At 38.4% G+C, this 22,653-nt stretch overlaps 1 protein-coding gene across 1 annotated transcript in view; it reads right to left on the bottom strand.

Annotated features, from left to right (window-relative positions):
• Positions 1 to 22,653, bottom strand: part of ryr2a (ryanodine receptor 2a (cardiac)) — a 237,273-nt gene that overhangs the window by 137,534 nt on the left and 77,086 nt on the right. Inside the window, exons 4-11 of the mRNA XM_042507822.1 lie at positions 20,671 to 20,745; positions 18,652 to 18,730; positions 16,434 to 16,546; positions 9,895 to 9,994; positions 8,708 to 8,804; positions 4,447 to 4,521; positions 2,936 to 3,092; positions 1,666 to 1,830 (exon numbers count right to left, since the gene is read on the bottom strand). Coding sequence (XP_042363756.1) covers positions 1,666 to 1,830; positions 2,936 to 3,092; positions 4,447 to 4,521; positions 8,708 to 8,804; positions 9,895 to 9,994; positions 16,434 to 16,546; positions 18,652 to 18,730; positions 20,671 to 20,745 — 861 coding nt within the window. The remainder of the gene's footprint in view (positions 1 to 1,665; positions 1,831 to 2,935; positions 3,093 to 4,446; positions 4,522 to 8,707; positions 8,805 to 9,894; positions 9,995 to 16,433; positions 16,547 to 18,651; positions 18,731 to 20,670; positions 20,746 to 22,653) is intronic.

Here is a 22,653-nt window from a genome sequence, read left to right on the forward strand (position 1 = left end):
GGATGGGAAGTTTTGAAAAAACTCTGACCCACTCAAGTATCACACCGAAGTCAGTTTCCTGTGACACTATTCCGTAAAACTGCAAATTCGCAGAGTCAGGCTCACCCTGACACAGGCCTGACCTCCGGGACCCCCGCCTCAATCCCACCACACCCTGGGGGCCTCACCTCCGACCACTCTGTGGTGGCTGGTGGTAGTGAGGTGGAGGGGAAAACATTGGAAATTCATCCCAGGTAGCCTCGGTAATAGCACCTCGGCCACCAGCAGCCCTTGCCGGGCAAGTACACAGAGGTCAGCGCGGCTCTCCGCTCTCCTTTCGACTTTATACCCGAAATTTCGACTTTAATCTTGAAATTATATTACGACTTTATTCTCGACATTTCACTTTTTTTCTAGAAATTTCTACTTTAATCTCGTCATTTCAACTTTAATCTCGAAATTATATTACGACTTTATTCTCGACATATCACTTTTTTTCTTGAAATTTCGACTTTATTCTCGAAATTGTATTTCAACTTTATTCTTGAAATTTCAACTTTATTCTCGTCATTTCAACTTCAATCTCGATTAGCCCAAAATTATTTTCTCCATTGTAAATGGCCCTAATCCACTTCCGTAATATTGCCACCTGTTGCTTTAGCAGATTTTTTTTAAAAACCATAGGAGTGGAATTTTTTTGTAACCAGAGGAGAAAATTGTGCATTTCTAAAAATATCCACGAACTGTATGTGTAGGCCTGAAAGTACTTAAAAGTGTAAGTTGTGCAGCTGTATTATCCAGGTAAATACAAGTATCAGATTGGGGCTCGATATCATTAGATAATCAATATCAAATTACTCAGATCACGAGCAAAAAAAAAAAAAAAAAAAAAACTTGATCGGGACATCCCTATATAATTGACATCTCACTGTGCGGTTTCAAAACTAAACTTCACTTTAAAAAAAAAAAAATGAATTTTCTGCATGAAAGCTTTTCTCAAAGTTTTGAGATAATCTCAATTAAAAAAAACAACAAAAAAAAACAGGATACATTTTTTTTCTTAAGTGAATGCATTTTGCTTCCACAGCGTCATAAACTTGAGTATTAAAGGGGAACAGCAGCTAAATTAAGAATTAAAATGTGTTATATCCATGACCAAGAAAAGTTTAATTCATATCTGAACATGAGCCTCTCTCTTTATAACTACAAACCAGACAGGAAAGTCTCAAACTCGATGTTGTAATGTAAAAAGTCTGGAGCTGCTCGAAAGACAATGAATGGGATCATTATTTTATGCACTTACAGAATGTTTTATTTTTATATACCTACATTTGCTTTATTCTATTGTTGTGTTGTCATTATTAAACAAAAAATGTACTCATATACTCTGAGCATTCAGCTGTGTGCTCTCAGTGTTAATTGTCTATGGAGTAGTTTTAGACTTTATACCACAAATTTAGGAAAGAGTTGTTCATATTTACTAATATTTTTGGACTGTCTTAGACCATAGGAATAACATCTATGAATTCTGAAAATGGGTGAAGTTCCTCTTTATCTTCATAATCTGCTGCCAAATCTTGTCACCTTTGTAAACATCAAGTCAAACATGGACTGTAGTCACAAGAAAAAAGAATCAGGCGATTAAATGTTCTAAAAGGTGCAGTATGGTTTAATGCAGCGAGGTACCTTTCTCTGTACTCCACCCATGCGTGCACACTTGGCATCAACAGTCTGGTATGTGAGCCACAGGCAGGTGTCAACATGCTGGATGTAACACACAGAGTCGCCATACTTTATGTCAGGAACACCCATCCCATCCACCTCCTTCTTCACCCCAGGGTCCAACTTTTCCTGAAGGAGAGAAAAAAAAACAGAATATGTTATCCGATAATGTTACCCGATAGCACAGGGCAGCTTTCAAGGATCATTTCATCATTTCAGATTCCAGGGGCCACATGCATACATGATGTTTACACACAAAAACTATGCATTTGCCTTTTCTGTCACATTAACTGGTATTCATAAAAAAGAAATGTGCGGTGAAAATGTGTGCACCATCAGAGCAGCTAGGTACAGCTTTAGCTGAGATAACTGTGAGTAGTATGGTGAGAAGGACATTAAATATAAGTTGAAGACACTCTGGCACTGTCAAAGAAGCTCTCCTATTAAAACACAGTTGGTGAAATTGTTCTTTACTGTGTATCTCACTGACAGGTGGAATGAATGGTGGAATGGCACGTGTCAATATGCAAACCGATGTTTCAGGGCATTTGTATATCTATCTGTGGTGAACTATGGCTGTGGAAATGAGGCTCATGCCTATGCACCCAGAGCCAAAGTGACAGAGATTTATAAAACAGATTGAGGCACACACACAGCTTTATAAATCTGATGAAAAGAATGCGTATGTAAATCTCTGCCTTTGTGTGTACACACAGTTTTGCTCTTTTATCTACAGAGTTTTTTGCATCTGGCCCAGTTATTCTTAAGGCAGGACCATGTGTTTCTGGTTTATGCCATCATGGCAAACAACTGTGTGCTGAATTTGAAGATTTCAAGGATTCAGCTTGAAGGGTTTAACGTTATGTTGTCTAATCCCTAATGTCACCCAAGAAATGTATTCATTAGCTAAAACAAGTCAGATGGTAAATAGAAGCTGTTGTGAACACTGTTTTCCATATTATGTTTTTATAATTCTTTCACTGTATGTGCTGTTTGTGGCACAAACAATCTATTAACTGATTAGTTAATCAACAGAGATGAATCATAAGAGAGCAGGCAGGCAGACATTGAGCAATTACAATTAAGACAATACCACAATCTCCATTCATTATGGTCACAGAGAGAATCCTGTTGTGGAAGGCCTTACAAACTTGAGTGAAAACTGATGTTTGGCTGTACTTGTTGACTGTGTGAAGTATTTCCTTCCATCGTATGGAGGTCACTGTCTCTGTACCTTGGAGGACCTAAAGCAGAAGGCTGTTGACTTGACATCAGCTTTCTCTTTGTCCATCAGCAGCAGAGACTTGTCTTCTATCAGACTCAGATACTTCCCTGTGGTCACATGCCTCAGTCTGAATGGCTGACCCCAGCGGATATGACTCCCACTCCACCTGGACACACACACACAGTCAGAGACAGAAACAATGAGAATACACAGACATGAAGACACCTAACTGCAAACATCTACAAATAAGCCAGGGTTAAAACTTTACCATATGCACTGAATGAAGTACCACAACTCACTGATTACCACCTTTCTCCTCAGTTCTACACAAATCTCATAAATGCCCTTTATGAACTCCAAATGAGGGATATCCGTCATAGTGACGCAGAACTTTAATGCCTATGTTAATATCTGTAACTACATTACTAGAGAAAAATAAGTATTGTTGCATTTTTACAACACTGGTAACAACTTGGTACCTAAGTATCGGTTCTGGTGACATCACTAAATGTTACATATGTTTTACCTATTTCAGTATCACATTCCAATCACTGAAATATAGAGAATTATTACTAGAGGTGTAACAATCCATCGATTGGGATCAATATATCGATCGATATATCTGATCAACGATGCAGTTTGATGGCTGCAAAATGAAAACATCGATCCATATCATCATGTGCTTTTATTCTGATATTCGGTGTCACCATCAAACAGCGGCAGGAAGATGATGACAAGCAGCCAAGAAAAGATGATGAAGAGAACACTATTTACTCTGGAATAAATCAGCTGTGTGGAAATATTTTGGATATCAGAGAAAACTGGCGTCAACAGACAGACCATGACATATGTAAGCAATTATGGGACATTATGGGATTAAGTATTAAGATAATACTGTGTGACTAGCAAAGAACAACAGTTTTGTCTGTGCACCTTGACAGTTACTAAGCCGAATTTTACACTTCTGTTAAATGGCATTGTTGTTAATTCATGTTTCATGGCAGTTAAAAATGTCTGTCCTCAGGGCTTTAAAACAGATAGCCCTGAGGTTTGAGGAAAAGATCATAATTTGGGTTTAAATCCCTGAAGGTTAAATTATCCCATACGCTCTTTCACATGTAAGCAAAGTCAATTCAAAATTAACTTTACTGCACTGGTTACAATTATCACAATTATTTGTGACGTTTTTATCTTTTATGTCCAAGGGCAAAATAAAAGGAGGGCAGCTAACATGATTAACATGCACACTGTGAGTAAAACTTGTAATATCTTTAACATGTACTCTACCACTCTGCTGCTCACAGTTCAGTCAGTGCTACCAGCCCCTGCTAGACTCTTTACACTGAGAGGAATTCCCAGCAGTGGCTGCAAGCAGCTTGACAGCAGACAAAAAACTGAGAGCACATGTGAGATTTATCCAAGACTAATCTGTCTGTGTGTGTGTGTTGTATGTATGTGACGATCTGACTGGTGTATACATGGGAATCCAATTGTTTTTTGTATGTGTGTGTTGTACTTACACAACTCGCAGTGTCTCCAGCCTCCAGAGGGACCTGGCATGATTGGACACTGCTCCCCCCTCATAGTGCACTGTCCTGGGGGGGGGGATGAAACAATCACACAAACTGCTTATATATCCTCACAATATTCTACAAGCCACTTTGGGCTGTGAAGGTAACCGCTTTACCACAATATTGCGTGAATGAGATGCTTACTGTGGAATTGAGCTCATTACCGTCATCAATGCATTTATTATATATTTTTAAATTTTTTTGCTGGTGAAAGTAACAGGAATGCATATGGTGTGTGATATGAAATATAAACATACGCTGAGTTCGAAACCGTTGCCTCATTCACTCACTCACTGTTCACTTTGTAGTGTGTTTTAAATAGTGCACTATATAGGGAAAAACGAACAAGATTTCGGACACTATGTTGGAATTTTTTCCCCCCAGAAATACATGGCAGCGTTGCATTGTGGTATATGAGAGTTAAATGTATGGTACATTGTATGTACACTCATATTTGCTGTGCATTGTGGGAATTTTATAGTGCACTATATAGTGGATGAGAACACCACTACAAAATGGGGAACACACTATGTAGTGCACTATATTCGTGATAGGAAACGGTTTCAAACACAGCTATAGTAATCATTGTGTATTATCATCTTTAACTTTCTTCCATACGTTCAGTGACATCTGAAGAAACAAAACTTTTCCTCTGTTTTTTTGCCTTCAGCTTCCTGTGTGCAAAGATCAGGGACAGTCCATGAGGCTGATGGGGTATTTCTTTCTCGTGAGTCGGATTATTTCTCTTATGTGGTGTGTATAAACAAAGAGAGAAACTCCCGCACACTGTCTCACTATCTGCTGACATATTTATTGAATGAATATTACCAGACTCGCTTAAGAAAAACTCCACTGAACGATGGAGTTGCTGCTGCTCCCCCCTTTTTCTGCGGCCCCGTCCACAGCAGGACACTTAGCTTCCATGCCGGTGTTGTAGGACTGTACTCAGAGGAGGGGGGTGGCTGGGATGTGACTTTTCTACTTAAAATAAATAGAAAATACAACCTTTTAATGTTGTATGTCCCTCAACCAAGCTAAAAGTAAAAACACGAGTCCAAACTCAGTGCCTAATGTTTTTAAAAGTGCCTTTCCCATTTTCAGCACCTCTTTTCCCCTAAGAAATAACGTCCCTGGGTTTGTCCCAATATCCCTCCTCAACTCCTCCATCCTCTATCCTCAATTACTTGATCCGGAAACCGATCAAGACCAAAGGACATCCCAGTTGCTCAAATACGCTCTGAGGAGTTGAGGAGGGAGGAGGCTCTCTGAGGAGTGCGAAGCAAGGATACACGAGGGCAGCCTTCACGGAAGTCTTTTACCGACCGACACACCCCTATGACCGGATATCACTTAATGATTGGACGCGCGCAGCACTGCAGCTACAGCTGATCAGACTCATCTGACACATCGCAACATCACTCCATCACTCCCAAGTTTTATATGTTAATGTTTCCTGATTTCTAAAAAGACACCATGATCATATTCTGGGTTATTAAATAACGGGTTTAAAATTAGAATATCAAGAGAGACATGCAAATATTGAATAAATCATATAACCGCACTTAGAAGTTTGTACATCCGTTAATAAAGCTGACTGACAGCTGACTGACAGCTGATCCAGCTGCGATCAGCTGCCGCCGTCATCAGAAACAGACGTTGCTTCACGTGACGCTCCAAAGGAAGGGGCATCTGGTTTGACTAAAGTGATGTCTTTCTCCTCGCATCTCATCCTCGGCTCCTCTGCTCGCATCTCCTGTGGGTGGGACTAACACACGAGGAAGAGAGTGAGGGAAACGTGGATGCGAGATAAGGAAATGGGATGTACCCAAACTCTCTAACCACCAAGGAAGGCCAGCACAGCGGCCATACAGTTGACGCCAGTTGGTTGGTTCAACAGTGAAGACCTACGCAGCCAAGATTTGATTGCGACATGACAGGACCTTGAAGTCCTTGAATCGGTTAATGCAGCTCTGAAGAAACGGAGTTGACTTACAACCCTGAAAGAAAAATTGCCAAAGTTTTAGAAGGCAAACACAGCATACGTACTACACAGCACCTTTTTGGAAAGGGCCCCATTCGTTGACTCAAAATACAGGGACAACGACCCTGGAAACCATATTAAAGATGCGCTCCTAAAGGATGCTGGCTGTGGCCAAAGAGCAGCGTGATGATGGTGGGGGTAAACTGCGAAACAGTGGTAATACGTTACTCCATCACGGCGGTGACAAAAACTCTATTCCGTCACAGCCCTAAAGTCACCTCTTCTACTACAATGCGAGGGCATATGTACATCTGGGTATGTTACTACCTGGATGAGTCAGTAACAAAGCTCAGCAGACAGACAGGAGGAGAACACAGTCACTCTCATCCCCTCTGTTTAACAACATGGCTGGCCCCTTTGGGAACATCTTAATACTATAATTATTAATAGTCCTCATGTCTTAGTCACAGTAGAGAGCTTAGTCTGTAATGAGAGTTGCTACATTCTCTCCCTGCAGGCCCTAGGACTTTCCTCAAAAAAAAAAAAGAAAAGAAGTTGAATATTGTGTGTCTATTGGTCTAAACTAAGCAAGAGATGCTGAGTTATTTTGCATGGCCATGTTTGTGTTAAATCTTCACCAAAAATAATATCTTACAGCATCCCATCCTGTAAATGAGCTGCTGTAAATAAACACCACAGGCAAATAAATCTAGTTTCATAGAGATAGTGCATGTCAGACTGGTCTGTAAGTCTTGTTGTTGTTTTTGTGCTGAGTTCCAGTTAAAATCAGAGGTCAGAATTTCTCAATTGAAACAGGCAAAAATACAGATTTTCATTTCATAGCCTTACAGTGGTTATGGATTGGCCTAACAATGCTTGGAATTTCAATTACAACTTCTAAGACTTGCAAAATCATGAGTATCTTGTTTTATTATGTCCAAATGATGTTTTGAGGGATTATACACTGCGGTCTCCAGGTCCTGTGTCTCCTTTCAATGTGTATAACTGAATGACAACCATTAATAGACATTTACTCATTCAGTGTTCTACACTTCCCCTGCAGACCTGTTAAAGAATGTGTAATCTGATGTCTTCACCGAATCAGTGAGATTAAACTATTTCATATAAAACCAAGGCAGATACATTGTAAACTGTAAATAAATGATAATCTTCACTTTTTTTTCCAAGTATGTGCAGGTACAGAATGTAGTTAAGCAAAATAATCCATTGTATCCTGATTCCCTTAACCAGTCATCAATGGAAGAGGTACTTTTTTAAGATCCTCACAAGAAAGGAGGCATATCAAATATATATGAGAAATTGTCTCAGTTGATGTGGATAACAACTATGGAACATTTGAAATCAGCTTGGAAGGATGACCGAGGTAGAGAGATCACAGAAGACCAGTGGGGGATAGCCCCAGAACAGATTCATAAACCTTCAGTGTGTGCAAAACATGGCCTTCTGCGACTGTAAGTAATACTTCGATTACACTGTCTAAACAAAAACTTTATCGGATATTTCCAGAAATAGATCATTTTATTTGAAAGCACCAGCATCAGTAGCTCATATGTTGTGGAGTTGGCAAAGGATATTAAATTATCGGTGCAATATTTCTCAGACTTCAAGAATTATATAAAGACCTACTGACTTTGATCCTCGGATGGCGGTTCTAGGAGTTATCGACTCGAACATAGTAAAGAAACAGTGTGGAACACAAAATGGTATTATTTGTCAGCCTTCCAGCCCACAGGTTAAACCAACTCAACTGGATACAGAGAAATGCATCAACACATTCAAATCTAATCAATAATGTAATGAAACACTTGAAACTCCGATAATTATCTCTGAAAAACAAAATTTGGCAACCTTTTATAGATCACTTTAATCATATGTAATCTTCTGAAAAGAGCTAAGATTGCATCCATCACCCTCTTAATCTCTTTTCTTTTTAATGTTTATTTTAATTTTCAATTTTTTAATTACTTATTTTCTTTTTTTTATAAACTTTTTAGTCACCTTTTTTTTTACATTTTCTTGATTCAGCTTACGCTATACACTATTACTGTTATTATATGTTGTATGTTTGCATGTGTATTTTTATAGAGGCTTGTGTGTTTTGTGCAATGTTATTGAAAAATAATATGGATATAGATTTGTTCGTTTTTTCTTTAGACAATCTTGAGCCCCTATACCATAGGTCCAGTTGTAATTTTCAGTTCTCATTACCTCCTCTGCTCGTCCCCGTGCTCTCCAGATGGAACAGTTAGGCACTCGTCCATGTGACCGTGAAGGAGGCGCAGGACGTCCCCTCCTATCAGGAAACCTGCAGAAAAGAGAGCAGACAGGGAGAGAGTGACATTGGAGATAGAAAGGGACATGGACAGATAGAACAGACTGTGGGACTCAGCACATTAATCATACTACAGAGAAATAGACATTCAGATTTGCATAAAAGCACCAGAGTTGGTAAATGTGCCACCTTGCTGACCAATTTAGAACTCATCTGAGCACTCTGATGAACCTGACTGCTGATGTGGGACAACGACTGCAGTATCAAACACAACATGGATAAGCACTTCTGAAACCCACCTGTTCAGATATATAAAGACCAGCAGAGCTGACTGCCCAAATGAAAAACACCTGTGTCTTCAAATCACAGCTAAGCATTTTGGGAATTGCATCCCCTGACAGACAACAGGCAGCAACCAGAGAAAGTTGCAGGGTCCTAATTCCATGCTGCATATTCAGACTGCAGGTTTTAACTGTGTAGTGTGTTCACACTGGGAAAAGTGACTAAAAAACATATACTCAAACTCAATATTTAGACCAAAAACTCTAGATTTTTAATAATGATGTTGATAAACACCATTTTCCCATTGCAAAATGAAACTCAGGAGATGCTCACATCTGCAAGACCCTGGAATAAATTAGGCTAGAAAAAAAGGTCAGGCATGATTAGGATATGCTTTAGTTTACAAGATTAATATTGCACTTTGATCTTCTATTGGTTTGATTTTATCACAGAATATTTCTAATCTTTTACATGTGTGCTTTATCCTCTTCTTTGCAATTTCTAATTGCATGCACCATTTGAGGATGATGCATTTGAAATTTCATTAGGCTTGCATAATGGTAATGAAGCTCTTAGATCTTGAATCGTGATTATTCACTGCACTACAAAGTTAGTTCTAATTTCACATGAAAACATGACTGGATTAACCAGTGTCTTATGAATATCATCGCACATGTAAACAAGGTACATCCAGTGTGTCCAGAAATGTAAATTCCACTTTGCAGGTAAATCTGGGCAAAACAAAGGCCACAATAAAAGAATGTACAGAAGCAAAAAGCGCATCAAGAGAATGATGGAGGAGTCAAAACACTGAGAGACACAAAAACACAGACAGGTGTACCTTGTGCTACTTCACTGCCAGAACAGATGGGAGCCACACTCCATAGTGTCTGCTGGAAGGCTGCATCTACATGGAGACTGCCATTACCGTAGGACAGATGCTGCAGGGAGACAGACACAAGAGCCAAATAAAAAAAACAAATTACTGACACAACAGAGAAACACTAAGGGTGTTCCTGAATCTGAGTCCAGGGGCCTGATGTATAAACAATGCATGTGCCTTTTTTCCACACATTAACTGGTAGTTATAAATGAAGAATGTGCACCTCACGTATTCCTCAGACCAGGCACACAAACGGTTTTAGCCGGGATAGCTGCAGGTTACATGAAGGTAAATGTTAAAAATAAGGTGAGACATGTAACCTTCGAATAAATTATTTTATTTTTAAGGATGTTTGCAAATTTCACTGATCATGTTTATTTTTGCAAGGTGCACAGCATTCTGTACAATGTCAATCATGGCACATTACATTAGTGTAAATTATTTTTGAAACTGGAACAATTATTAGGGGTGCTAAAATGTATATACTATAATCCATTTGTGTCTTCAATGCACCACACTCTCAATGCACAGAGAGAACTCTATTCACAGATGGAGCAGCAGAAAATTAGGCGTAATGAAAGTGAAACTTAAGCGTTCATTCTGCTGGGTTTAAAATGATGCATTCTCTTGCAGCATTCGCTGTCTCATCTATCAATCTGATCAGCTCTGACCGGATCAACAGGTCAATTATCCAACTCGCAAGTCACACTCAGCTGCTAAGGGAAAACAAACACATGGAGAGCTCCGCCTGCACTGTGTTCACAAACCTGCAAAAAACCTCTGAATTTAGAGAGGACAAAAAATGATACGAAGGGACACAAGCAAAACAACAAATAAAAAAATAAACACAAGTTTGCTGTTGCTGTACACAGACAGAAAGAGGTAAACTGCTGGCAGATTATGTCTTAGTTATTTAGAGTTAGAGAACATGAATATTGTTGAATAAGAGTCTGCAGACTGATAACAGTGAGGGGCTGCTGCATCTTTCTGACAAAGCTTCAGTGGACTTTCATTGCCCTAGGGCACTGTTTTTCAAAGTGGGGCGCCAGAGGGGCCACAGAAACTTTGAGAGGAAAAATGGGGAATATTGAGAAGAAAAAAAAAGAAAATCAACTAAAAACATAATTTGTGAAAATGATTTTTATATGTATTTTTATATGTTTTTAATCACCACACATCAAAATCTGTGTCCTTTGAGGCCAATCATTTCATTCTTATTTAAAAAATAAGAATTGAATGAATAAGACAGAAAAATTCAAAAATACTACTGTTGAATGTTATCGAATATTAGGCAGAAATGACAAGGACTGTAACAGAAGAAATACACACTGCATGTAATGAATGATTGAATAAGAAAAGAGAAAAATACTTCTAAAAATGATTACTGTTAATATTACTGTTGAACATTGTTAAGACAAAAATGACAGTGTCTATTACAGAAGACACTGGATATAATGAAGAAAAACAAAACAACCAACAAAAGAGAAAAAATCTCAAAGAAAGTATGTTACTCTTAATACTATAATAATAATAATAAAATGACAAGAATGTTTATAGCAGAGGAAAGACTGATTATTATTAATGAAATAAGGAAAATATATTAAGAAGTTGTATGTTTGATTTTTGATATTTTCCATTATAATGTACATGTAATTTAGAAAATAAATAAATTGCAGCAGGGGGTCCGTGCCAAACGGTAAATCCAATTTGGAAGTTCTTGGAATCGCAAAGTTTTGGCACCCCCTACCCTTGGGCATGATGTTAAAATATCATTTAGTTCGAATTCATACAATACAAGCCAAAACTGTAACCACTGTGCATCACAACTGTGCATCCACTCATGAACATACAATATCCTGACGTCAGGGAAATGTCGTGCAATGCCACTGTGACTGTCTATATCATGGTGAGCAAAAAGCAACCTAATTTCCAACAGTAGCCTTGCTTCATTTTGTATGCACAAGTGACAAGCTGACACACCACCCAAAGCTAGCTGAGTTAATCCTCTTTAGTCAGTATCTCCACTAATCTTCAGTCGCTGTCTGTTTTCACCGCTGTGTAAGGTTAGCTAGTTAATGGCTGGCATAAGCTAGCATTAGCATTTCCCAACATGCTACAACATTAGTTATGCAAAACAAGAAGAGTATCAAATTACATACTAACTGATAGTAAATTCACTTCTGAATGTTGACATACAGTGAGTCACGTCCTTAGTGTATCTTTTTTAATACCTTCTGCTCGTCCTTTAGGAGAAACACATGGGCCATGCTGACAGCAAACAATTTGTCAGTGTTATTAGTGACACCTGTACTTTTCCCACTCCAACATGGGTTCTGTTCTATTCCAATACTCCAGAAAGTGACAGTGAGCAAGCGTGCACGATACAGGGATCCTGAGATCACAGAAGCTAAATGGAATTCAGCAGTTCATGTACCAGTGTTTTTTCTCAGTGTCCTCTGTGAAAAATAAAAGGCCTATTTTGGTTTGGTTTAAATGGTGTCCTGTTGATTGACACATCAGCTTTGGTGACATCCTGATGACATCTCCTGAATGTAACTTTGCAAATGTTCTTTCTATGATTATTATGAAACTTTGTGGGAATGTTTTATAAAAGGACATTCTATGATTTGTCACCTCAATAATGTCACCAAAATATCCCCAGAATGATGCGGAGAAGGAAAGACTACAAGCATATTGTACTCAAGGAAAAGTAAGGTTAATTCAAAGACACTTTACCAAAGTACAAGTAAAAGTTGTGTATACATTTAATTAGGTAAAAGTAACAAGTAGGTCAATTAAAAGGTACCCAGAGTACTTGTTACAGTGTAACAATTTTAGTGCTTAAGAACAAGTAAAATAAGCTTTGTCACAGTAACACAAGTACATGTAATTTGTTACTTCCACCCCTGGAATACTGCAGTTGAAACATTCTCCTCAAAGGAACATTATTAATTCATCCTTAAAAGGTTTGTTGAACATCAGAATAAAACATTAAACATCTTTAGAACTTGTAGGTAATGTTACCAAATAATGTGGTAATGAGTCCCACTAGCTTGGGGAGGGGCAGTAGTATCTCTGTGCAAATGTATTTTTTTGGTGAACAATGGGAACGGAAATGAGGCTTGTGAATGTGCACCCAGCTTCATAATTATTGAAATTTATAAAATCAAAATTAGGCATTCTCACAGCGTTATACATTTGATGAAGAAAAGAAATGCATGCATATTTCTGTCCTTTTTAGTACAAGCAGTCTCAGTTGAGAATCTGCACACTTTTTTTATGCATCTGGATCCAGTATTTAGTGATTCAGAGAGGCAGGTCTGGTCTAGCTGTCAGAAACACCAGAGAGTGTGCAGTGCTCCCAGTGCATCAGACCGCGAGATAGCTCTGATACATTCAGTCGGTACATGGTCAGCAGTGCTTTAGATCCTATTGTTATGGATAAAACTTATATATTTGCAAGACTACATTTGGATTAAAGTTGCAAGTTGCAAAATGGCTGGAACGGTTTGAGTTTAAGAAAATAACGTTGCTTGACAGTACTACAAAATTATTATTATTTCGATTATTATTATTGGTCAGAATGACCCTTTAAGGAATGAAAACATAAAGGTTATTTTTGGTTGAACAAACGCTTTATTAAAATGATTGAAACTTAAAACCTTTTTTATAGGAAGTATGTATAACAAGTCTCCCATTTGAAAATAACTAAAATTTAAGAGTTCAAGTGAGATTCTCTGCCTAGTTGCATTTCTTCTCCCTTATATATAAGCAAATGTACTCGGTATGATAACCGTCAACTTTCACATCATATGAGACCAGTATAGCACTGCAACACTATTTACAAAGGTGTAGCAGTAGCTGTGACTACTTCTATATTAAATTATCATCATCATACACAATGTACTATCTGTGTAAAGAATTCATTGAAATATTAAGAACTGAATTGTGAAGCAGACAATTCACCACCTTTTTAAAATAAAAAGTCCCAAAAAGAATATTACTTAAAAAAAACACTTCATATAATGCCGATAATAGAATAATAATATATATTATTATAATATAGGAATAACTTATTTCTATAAAAAAAAAGTCAAGATAGAATCTTACAGTTCTAAGGTGATGACTTTTGGATTAGATGAATTTGGCAGAAACACCAGCAGCAGTCAGCAGTCTATTCATATATGTGGTTATAGTTGAGTTTAGTATGTGACCATAAGGTTTTAGACCAATTAAATTGGTCCAAAAAAAAGGTAAAATGGTGAGTCTAATGATGGATTTGGCCTATAAACAGGAGGTCAATGAACAGACTCTGATTTGGCTCCTGAGTGTGGCATACTTTGATATTCATCCATAGCTCATCCAGAGGTACATACATATGTGTGATTATCACATTGGCTGCTGAGTATATATACAGTACGCATCAGATGAATTATCTTTCCATTTTTGTCCGTAAAGACCCAAACACACCAAACCAACTTAAAAAACTAGCTTCTATGAAGGCCGACCATCTCTCAGCCAAACAGTTGCACATGAACACACTACAAAGACTATGAGTGCAACCCCCACATACAATCTCCACCGGCATGAGAGGAAATAACTCTTTTAATTCATCAATGTTCCATACCAGCCATGGATGTATTATGGGATCTGGATACAGCATCGGAGGCGGGACCTTGTCATTCATATGAAAGCTGCTTAGTGGTGCATGAAGCCAAAAAAGCTCAATTTCTACAGGATGAAATTACCTGAGTAATTGGTGATGCTTCTGCATCATTGGGCCCATAAAGCAGGTGCACTAGAGACAAGCCGACTACTTCCAGCTTAGCACGCCGTTAACTTGAATGGGGATAAAACAATTTAATCTTGCAGCTCTTCTAGACTTTCCAAATGTTTTCCAACCAACTGAATAAAATCCTGATACTGAAACAAATCATTTTGTGGGAGCTATTCACTGATTAACAGAGATCTCTTTCCCAGTGTAAAACTATGGGGAAAAGTGGTTTTAAACTCAATGGCACATTATGGACTCTGGAGTTGTAACACTTCCTGGAGACCTAATTACAGCAGACACTGGTAGTCTGTAATCGTCATTCAAAAAGGGAAACAGGAAGACCTTCGTGATGCTAGTTACCCACTTAGCACATTAACAACACAAAGTAATGTTGAAAGAATGATGCATATTTTCTGTGCGCTGGTGAAAAAGAAACACCAGGAAACATTTCTGTAAATAATCTTACCTTATAGAACAAGTTGATTCACACACACCCCCTTCCTGACTTTAGCTCTTTGTTTACTTTCCTAACTTCCATTTCTCTTATCGCATGCTCAGCTGAACTACTGATCACAGTGATCTCATTCACTGACGGGCTCTACCATTTCAGATGCTAATTCAACATGCTGAATCCAAAAAAAAATGGCAAAGGCCAAAAAGGGCCAATAGTGCAAGAAACACAGCAAAGACAAAGGCAACAGACACTCAGCCACAACCCAACCCTGAACGACGGCCTTGGTGTGTCAGGCCCTCACAGTGCATGCCCACTACATGTGACCAATTTGCCTCAATTTGTTTCCGTCCTGCCCCACTGGTCACTTGTATCCATCCACAATCCCCTCCCACTTCACGCCCAGGGAAAGTTTCACTTAAGTATTTCCTGGATTTATACAGAACTGTTCAGAAAGTTGCTGGAACTGCACCTTGAGTGGCTGTGTTGATGTGAGCTACGTTTGAATTTTTGACATTGTTACTTCTTCTCCTCGAACGGCCAGCTTGGTCAGCGTCACAAGTATCCCAGCATGCTTTGTACAAGGAATTAGTCATTTCTAACACAAAATGAATGGAGGCGGATTTCTGGTCACATGTAGTCATGTATAGTGGGCATGCACCGTTAGGCCTGGGCTGCATGTTATATTTCATACCTTCATACTATCCTGAAATTTCACTGGGGCAACGGTGTATGACAGTATAAGTGAGCGGCCTAAATACATCCTTAATTCAGTAAGTTAGATGTAAAAATATGCTTTTTCCCTGGGATCTCTCTGCCTGCTGGCCGCCAGCAGCTGACAGTCCTGTTACTTCTTCCTCCACCACTAGGTGTTGCTGTGTCTCTCAGCTCAGCTGACTTTTCCACCAGCAGAGAGCGCAGACTGAGCTCTGGTGGTGCAAGCTGTACACTACATACATTGAGTTGAATAGAAAAAGGGGCACCTGTATTTATAACGGTACTTAAAAACCATACCTTTGGGATTTCTAAATAACTCGGTATACCATAACACCGCCCAAGCCCGCTTTACACTTTACTTTTGTTCACTTTTGCTCATGGTAAGACAGTCTTACTAAGAGGGACGAAGGTTAGCAAGTAAGGAAAAGAAACCACAAAAATGAAAGGAAAATAGAAGGAAAGACGGTAGAAATAAAAAACATACAAAGAGAGAGTGATAGTAAGATTTAGGGCCCACTCTCCTCACACATATTCCCACACACTGCTGCTACTGACCAGATATCTTTCAGAGGAGACGCTGACCAGGATGAGATCATCTCCCACTCGGACCTTCTCCCCCTCTGACCGCTGCTTTGACGCTGGATGGATGGTCCACCAGCATGCCTCACCTACACACACACAAAGGAAGAAAACACACAAACTAAGTGAGCAACATTCCTTTAATAGTACCTATCATGACAGCCTCTAGCTCACCTGCTAGAGTGTGTGCCCCATATGCCAAGGCCTTTGCAGCAGCCCGGGTTCGATTCCAGCCTGTGGCCCCTTGCTGCATGTCAGTCCCCCTCTCTCTTCCACATTTCCTGTCATTCTGCAGCTGTCCTATCAATAAAGGGAAAAATCCCCCAAAAAATTATCTAAAAAAAAAAGTACCTATCACCTCAGCCTGTGGACCACTTTGGTAGCCTACATTTGTCTTGCAGCTGTTCTGCTTGCACTGTAATTTTGCACCATCTTTACAGAAGCAGGTCAAGAACAAGAACAGGGCCAACAGTGTACTTTGCAGAGGCTTTCTGTTCTGACTTTGTGCCAAAGTGAAAACTACAGTGGAGAGGCAGCAGGTCAGGAGTCAGACTGTCTGTTTGACTCAGACAGAAACAACCTGACATAATGACACAACACTGACAACAGAAGATTAGACTTTGATTCCAGAAGTGATGTGGAGATAAAGAAAGCTGATGTAATCAGAAAAACCTGTGTGAAGTGTGAATTAGCTTGATTTGATTGTCCTCTGTTCCTAGAAAACCCAAATGAAAGACTTGTTTGTGTTGTTCAATGAAGTTTCATTCTTTGAACCTGAGCAAACTGGCTTGATTTCTTTTTTAAAAATGTGGGAAGAAGGAAATGAGCAATGGAAGAAGAAATGACCCAAAAATTAGCAGGAAATTAGTTAAAAATAAAAAAAGTATAAGAAAATTACCTGAAAGAAGAGGAAGTAAGACATTAAAAAGAATCAAAAATGTATAATAATTTATACATAATTTAACATTATTATAATAATGTTTAATATGTATTATGATTAGTATACATATAGTTTTTTTCTCTATCCTTTTTCCCCTGGACATTTTTCCCTAGCCTTTTTTAAATAATTTTTTTTAAGAGAGCCCGCCATGTTGCAGCGCCATGTTTCTACAGTAGACAAGAATGGACAAACTAAACTCTGGCTCCACAGAGGGGCATTCACGGTTCTATGTTATGTGAAGGCCACTGTTGTCAGCTGTAAGTGAGGGGTAAACCACACACTGCTCTTTTACTGCTCTGAAACATGAGCAACTTGGCTTGATTTCTTTCAAAAAGGCAATGAACAATTTAAGAAGAAATGACCCAGAGACAAGACATTATAAAAAATATGATGACATTACTTGAAAATTACCCCCCCCACCCCCCACCACCACCACCACCACCACCAATAAATAGGTAAAATAAATAAAAAATAAATAAATAAATAAGTAAATAAAATAAAATAAGAGAATAACCTAAAAAAATCAAAAATAATTTTGTTGAAAAAATATATTTGCAATGATTTAGAAAAAAAAAGCTAAATCTACTAATTTTTTGCAATTTACGCCCATTTCTCACCAAATTGCTTACTGAATGCCACACAAGAAACGTGACGTTGATTCAGGTCTCAAAGGGTTAAAGAGCTTAATGTTTATAAAATTCATGTACGAACAACAACAACAAAAAAAGTCTCTGCTCAATGCGTCAGGGATCCCACAATGTGTGCAGGGAGTTTTTAGATCTTGTTTGTAGGAAACAGCCGCCTGCTATTGCTGGAATCAACCTTGATGAGCGCTAAGAAAGAGCCAAAATGGTAAAGGTCTGAGCTGTCAAAGCAAAACGTTGAATGACGCTATAAAACTCTGGAAAGTTGAGAAAAACTGCAGAGTTGGAGATAATTCTCTGTGAGTATGTCACTTCACGTGATGACACACTACACATTATCTTCCTATAAAACAATAATAACCTATATTTCCTTTATTTTTATTTTTTTCTTCTTCTTTCTCTGTTTGTATTTGTAATTTCTAAAAGCCTCTCATGGACAGGTGTTGCAAATGAGCATTTTGCTATAAACAAAGCAGTGCATCTGGGACTTGAGCATGTCTGAATGTTATGGCACCAATGTTACAATGCATCTTTAAGACACAGTTCTGCAAATTAGGCAACTCAGCATTTGATAATAATTGGGGGTTAGTGTGGTGTGTTTGACTCCTACCTGTGGTATCTTCCTGCAGTCCAACATCAAAAGCCAGTTTGTCTGTGGATGAGCGGGAGGTGGACAGACAGCAAAGGTACTACACAGAAAAACACAAATTATTCAATCAATCCATCTGAGCATTCACATCATCTGACAACTACAGTACACGAGCTGTGTGTAATGTTGACTGTTTGATGGGATTGATTAGTCCTGTCTGAAAAGTGTATGGATGTGATTATAATATTATAATATTTTATTATATTATAAAAAATATCATAAGATCTGTAATGTCACAAAAAGTGCATAAAAAAAGTCAACCCTTCAGGATTTCGTGATGGCAATAATTCATTTAAAATCAGGCAATTCTGATGCACAACAAATTTAACAGACTAATTTAGAACTCTGGACATAGATTATTGCACTGCGTAACTGTAAAAGTCTTAATAAACTAGGCCTATAAAGTATCACAACCGTTGTCAAGCAGTCGGAGGCACACCAGACTCTCCCTCACCTGACACTGAAGATCTGTGCCGTACGGTGTCTCTCTCTCACCTGCCTGAGCAATGGTGGCCTTTCTCAAATTAGCATAAATTAATTAAATTATTAAATTAATAAAGGCCACTATCATCTATAACCTCACCCCACTCATTGCACTGACTGATGTTTTGAATATTCGCTGTTAATCAGTGCAGAAGCTATGGAGTCCAGAAAAAGGTATTCAAATAGTCCTAGTGTCATCATGGCAAAATGTGGGCCAGTTGGCACCTATTGTAGCAGGAAGTACCACAGAAGCTGTTCTGAGTACTTTGGCAGGAGTTTAAATGTCCGTATGTCTGTCTGAAAAACAGACTTGTCAATTTAATCAATGTTGCAACCACATATGATCCAGTGATTAAACTCTACAGGTAGGTAGCTGGATTATAAAGAAGGCCGTGTTTGAAAAAATGGGTGTGGTCTGAGCAAGAACACCAAACATAGGGGGATAGGAGGTAAGGAAGGTAAGGAGGGGCCATTGCATGATACATACATGCATTGTCACCAACTTGAGTTCAACATTTATGTGAAAATCTCTTTTGATACAAGCGTCACCTTATTTAATGAATTCATGGGGAAACAGCAGCGGGTGTGGCCTGTTGTGCCTGCACCAAATATGAGTTGACAGCAAACTGAGAAATTTTCAAATAAGTTATTTATCTCCAGACATTACTCTTCGGTTGAAAAGCTGCAGAGTTGAGCACTTGTTTTTCACTACAGGGCAACTCTGCTCACCGGCCAATTGAACAGTTTCTCCATTCTTATATTTGAAAAGCAGCTGAAAGAGACCTTGGATTATAATGAAATGATTACACTATTTAAGATTGAGCCCTGCTGCCTAGCACTGTGATGAGTTGGTATGTAGCCTGTCTGAGATTCCAGTAGTTTAATAGTTTTCTATAGAGATCACCCTGTTAATACAGGTGCATCTCTCCCCTGCGTGTAGTGAGCTGGAGAACAATCAACTTAAAGACCGCGTCTGTTATTAATGAAAACCCAGATAAAAATATTGTTTAAAAAAGAAAAAAACTTAGGGACTGCACTAAAAATTACATTTTTTAAGGGAAACCGCCAACAAAGAGGCAGAAATATTTTCGGGTAAAGATATCTTGTGAATTGTGTAAATTATTTCATCCATATCTTTTCAAGGAATTTCACTTTTTTAAACACTCTTGAGTTTTGGGACATGTTCTGATCACACCAGAACTGTTCAGCTTCAATGTTAGATACCTTTGCATCCTTCATCAGCAGGGCACATGGCTACCACTTAATTTGAGGTCATCTTTATTAACTTAATAAGCCTACCTGTGAAGTGTGTGGATATGTAGCACTTTAACTTGTCCATGGGAAAATATTTTATTCTGCTTATACCTTATTTATAGCGTAACTGAGCTGAGCTCAGCTGACTGAGGGCATAAAACCCAATGCCCCTTTATAGATTGTGCCTATGTGTACATGTTTACATTTGTATGTGTGTGTGTGTGTGTGTGTGTGTTCACTGACCATTCCACTGTAGGAGTGTCGCAGCAGGACAGCGTGTCCGTACAGTAAGGTGCGGTGGCCGCCACCCTGGGCCGTCTGACAGAGAGACATTGTAAAGAGAGAGACAAAAAGCAGAGTTACAAAACAGAGAAAGAGAGAGAGAGAGAGAGAGAGAGAGAGAGAGAGAGAGAGAAAGAGAGAGAGAGAGAGAAACAGCTAAACAGAGATATCAAGAAACAGTGCAGACAGAGAGGTCAACAAATGGATGCAGACAGAAGAGAGAGGGAGAGACCTGCTGGATCATTCCACTCTAACAACAACACTTTCTCTGAAAAGATGAAGGGAAACTGTTACCTCAGAGCCCAATCTTCACTATTTCAAAGCAGCACCTAACTGACTGTAATGTGTTCCATCCATCACTTGATCATAGCAGTTACGGCTCTCTGTGAAGAGGTTCAAACGTCAGTATATCACTGTCACACTAACATCCCAAGCTGATGGTATAATTACCATCATTGGGGCTGTCTAATGAAATAATAATCGGGAGATGATATGGGCCTTCACAGTTAATTAAAGCTGATCAGGTGCACTATTGACGCTTTGTGTTTAGAGTGCCTCCTCTAAACACAAATCAAATCAAACATTCCCCACTCACTGGTAAACTGTCCGACCAATCACAAGACTGCTTCAAAAAAAAAACCCTGCATTTTATAATTCGAACAAACCTGCAAAAGTAACAAAAAATGTGAAGATCCTTTGATTATGTGCTTTATATGCAGGTACTATAAACTGAACTTTGCGTGACTCAAGATTTGTGTGTTGTACATCTAGTGCAAGGTTCAGTGCAATGTTCAAGGTACTTTAGTAGTGATTTAACCCCCTCCCTCAAATGCAAGATGGGTTGACAGTGTACTCAATGGAAAAAACAACAGCAGAACTCCATGTATGGATGGACAGGTTTTTGATTCTATGGGCTCCAGTAATGACCTATTTCAGATAACCAAAGTGATAAGGTGCTGAACTGATTTCATAGTGAATTAGACCCAAACTGATATAATTCTTGATGATTCTTTCTTTTTTCTTCCCTTCTTTCTGTTTTCTGAGAAAACAGAAATGTATAATTCAACTCTGAATAAACATTTTGTAAAAAAAAAACAAAAAACTGACTGACTGATTTATCTGAAAAACATGGAAAGAGGGCAATGAGCAATTTAAGAAGAAATAACCTCCAAAATACCACAGAATTAGTGAAAAAAAATAAAAGAAAAATTTGCAAAAATTAAAAGAAAGGGAAGTAAAGAACAGAACTGATCTGAAAAAGTGCTTGAGTAATATAATAATTATGTAATATAATTTTTAAAAATATGATTCTGGTCATTATAAATATAGTTAAATGGACATTTTCCCCTGGCTTAAAACAAAAATCTACATCTACTAATTTCTTGAAATTTGCGGGACATTTCTAGCCATGTTGCTCTATGCCTTATTTTTATGTTTTTAAAAGAAATTCACCCAATTCGCTGAGGGTTCAAAGATTTAAATACTTGTGAAAGGCATCTGAACCCAGCATAAGAAAACTGATGTTGATCCAGGTTTCAAAGTGTTAAAATGCAGAGTAAAAGTATTGTGTCAATGACAAATGATGCTGAATGATTTCAATGTTAGAGAAACACCTCACCCACAAAATGACCAATTAAATAATCTACTGCGTTACTCACAATTTGTGTATAAAACTTAAATTTTCTAGCATGCCTCCATGCCAAACAAATAATCCAAAAACTGAGAAGTCTTGATGAACTGCAGTAAAGGAGAACCACCTTTAATGAAAGCAGAACTACATCAAAACTTCTGTCTACAAACTCTCACACAACTTGTGCAATATAATCCAAGTCTCATGTAGCCGACCATATTCTCAATACTTCCCAAACAATAAATATTATGATTTAACAGGACTTGAGCTTTACTTCAGAGGTTGTGTGAGAGTTTGTAAGGGAATATATTGAT

Source organism: Plectropomus leopardus, chromosome 19 (assembly GCF_008729295.1).
Source record: "Plectropomus leopardus isolate mb chromosome 19, YSFRI_Pleo_2.0, whole genome shotgun sequence".
In the NCBI taxonomy this organism is placed as follows: Eukaryota; Metazoa; Chordata; class Actinopteri; order Perciformes; family Serranidae; genus Plectropomus; species Plectropomus leopardus.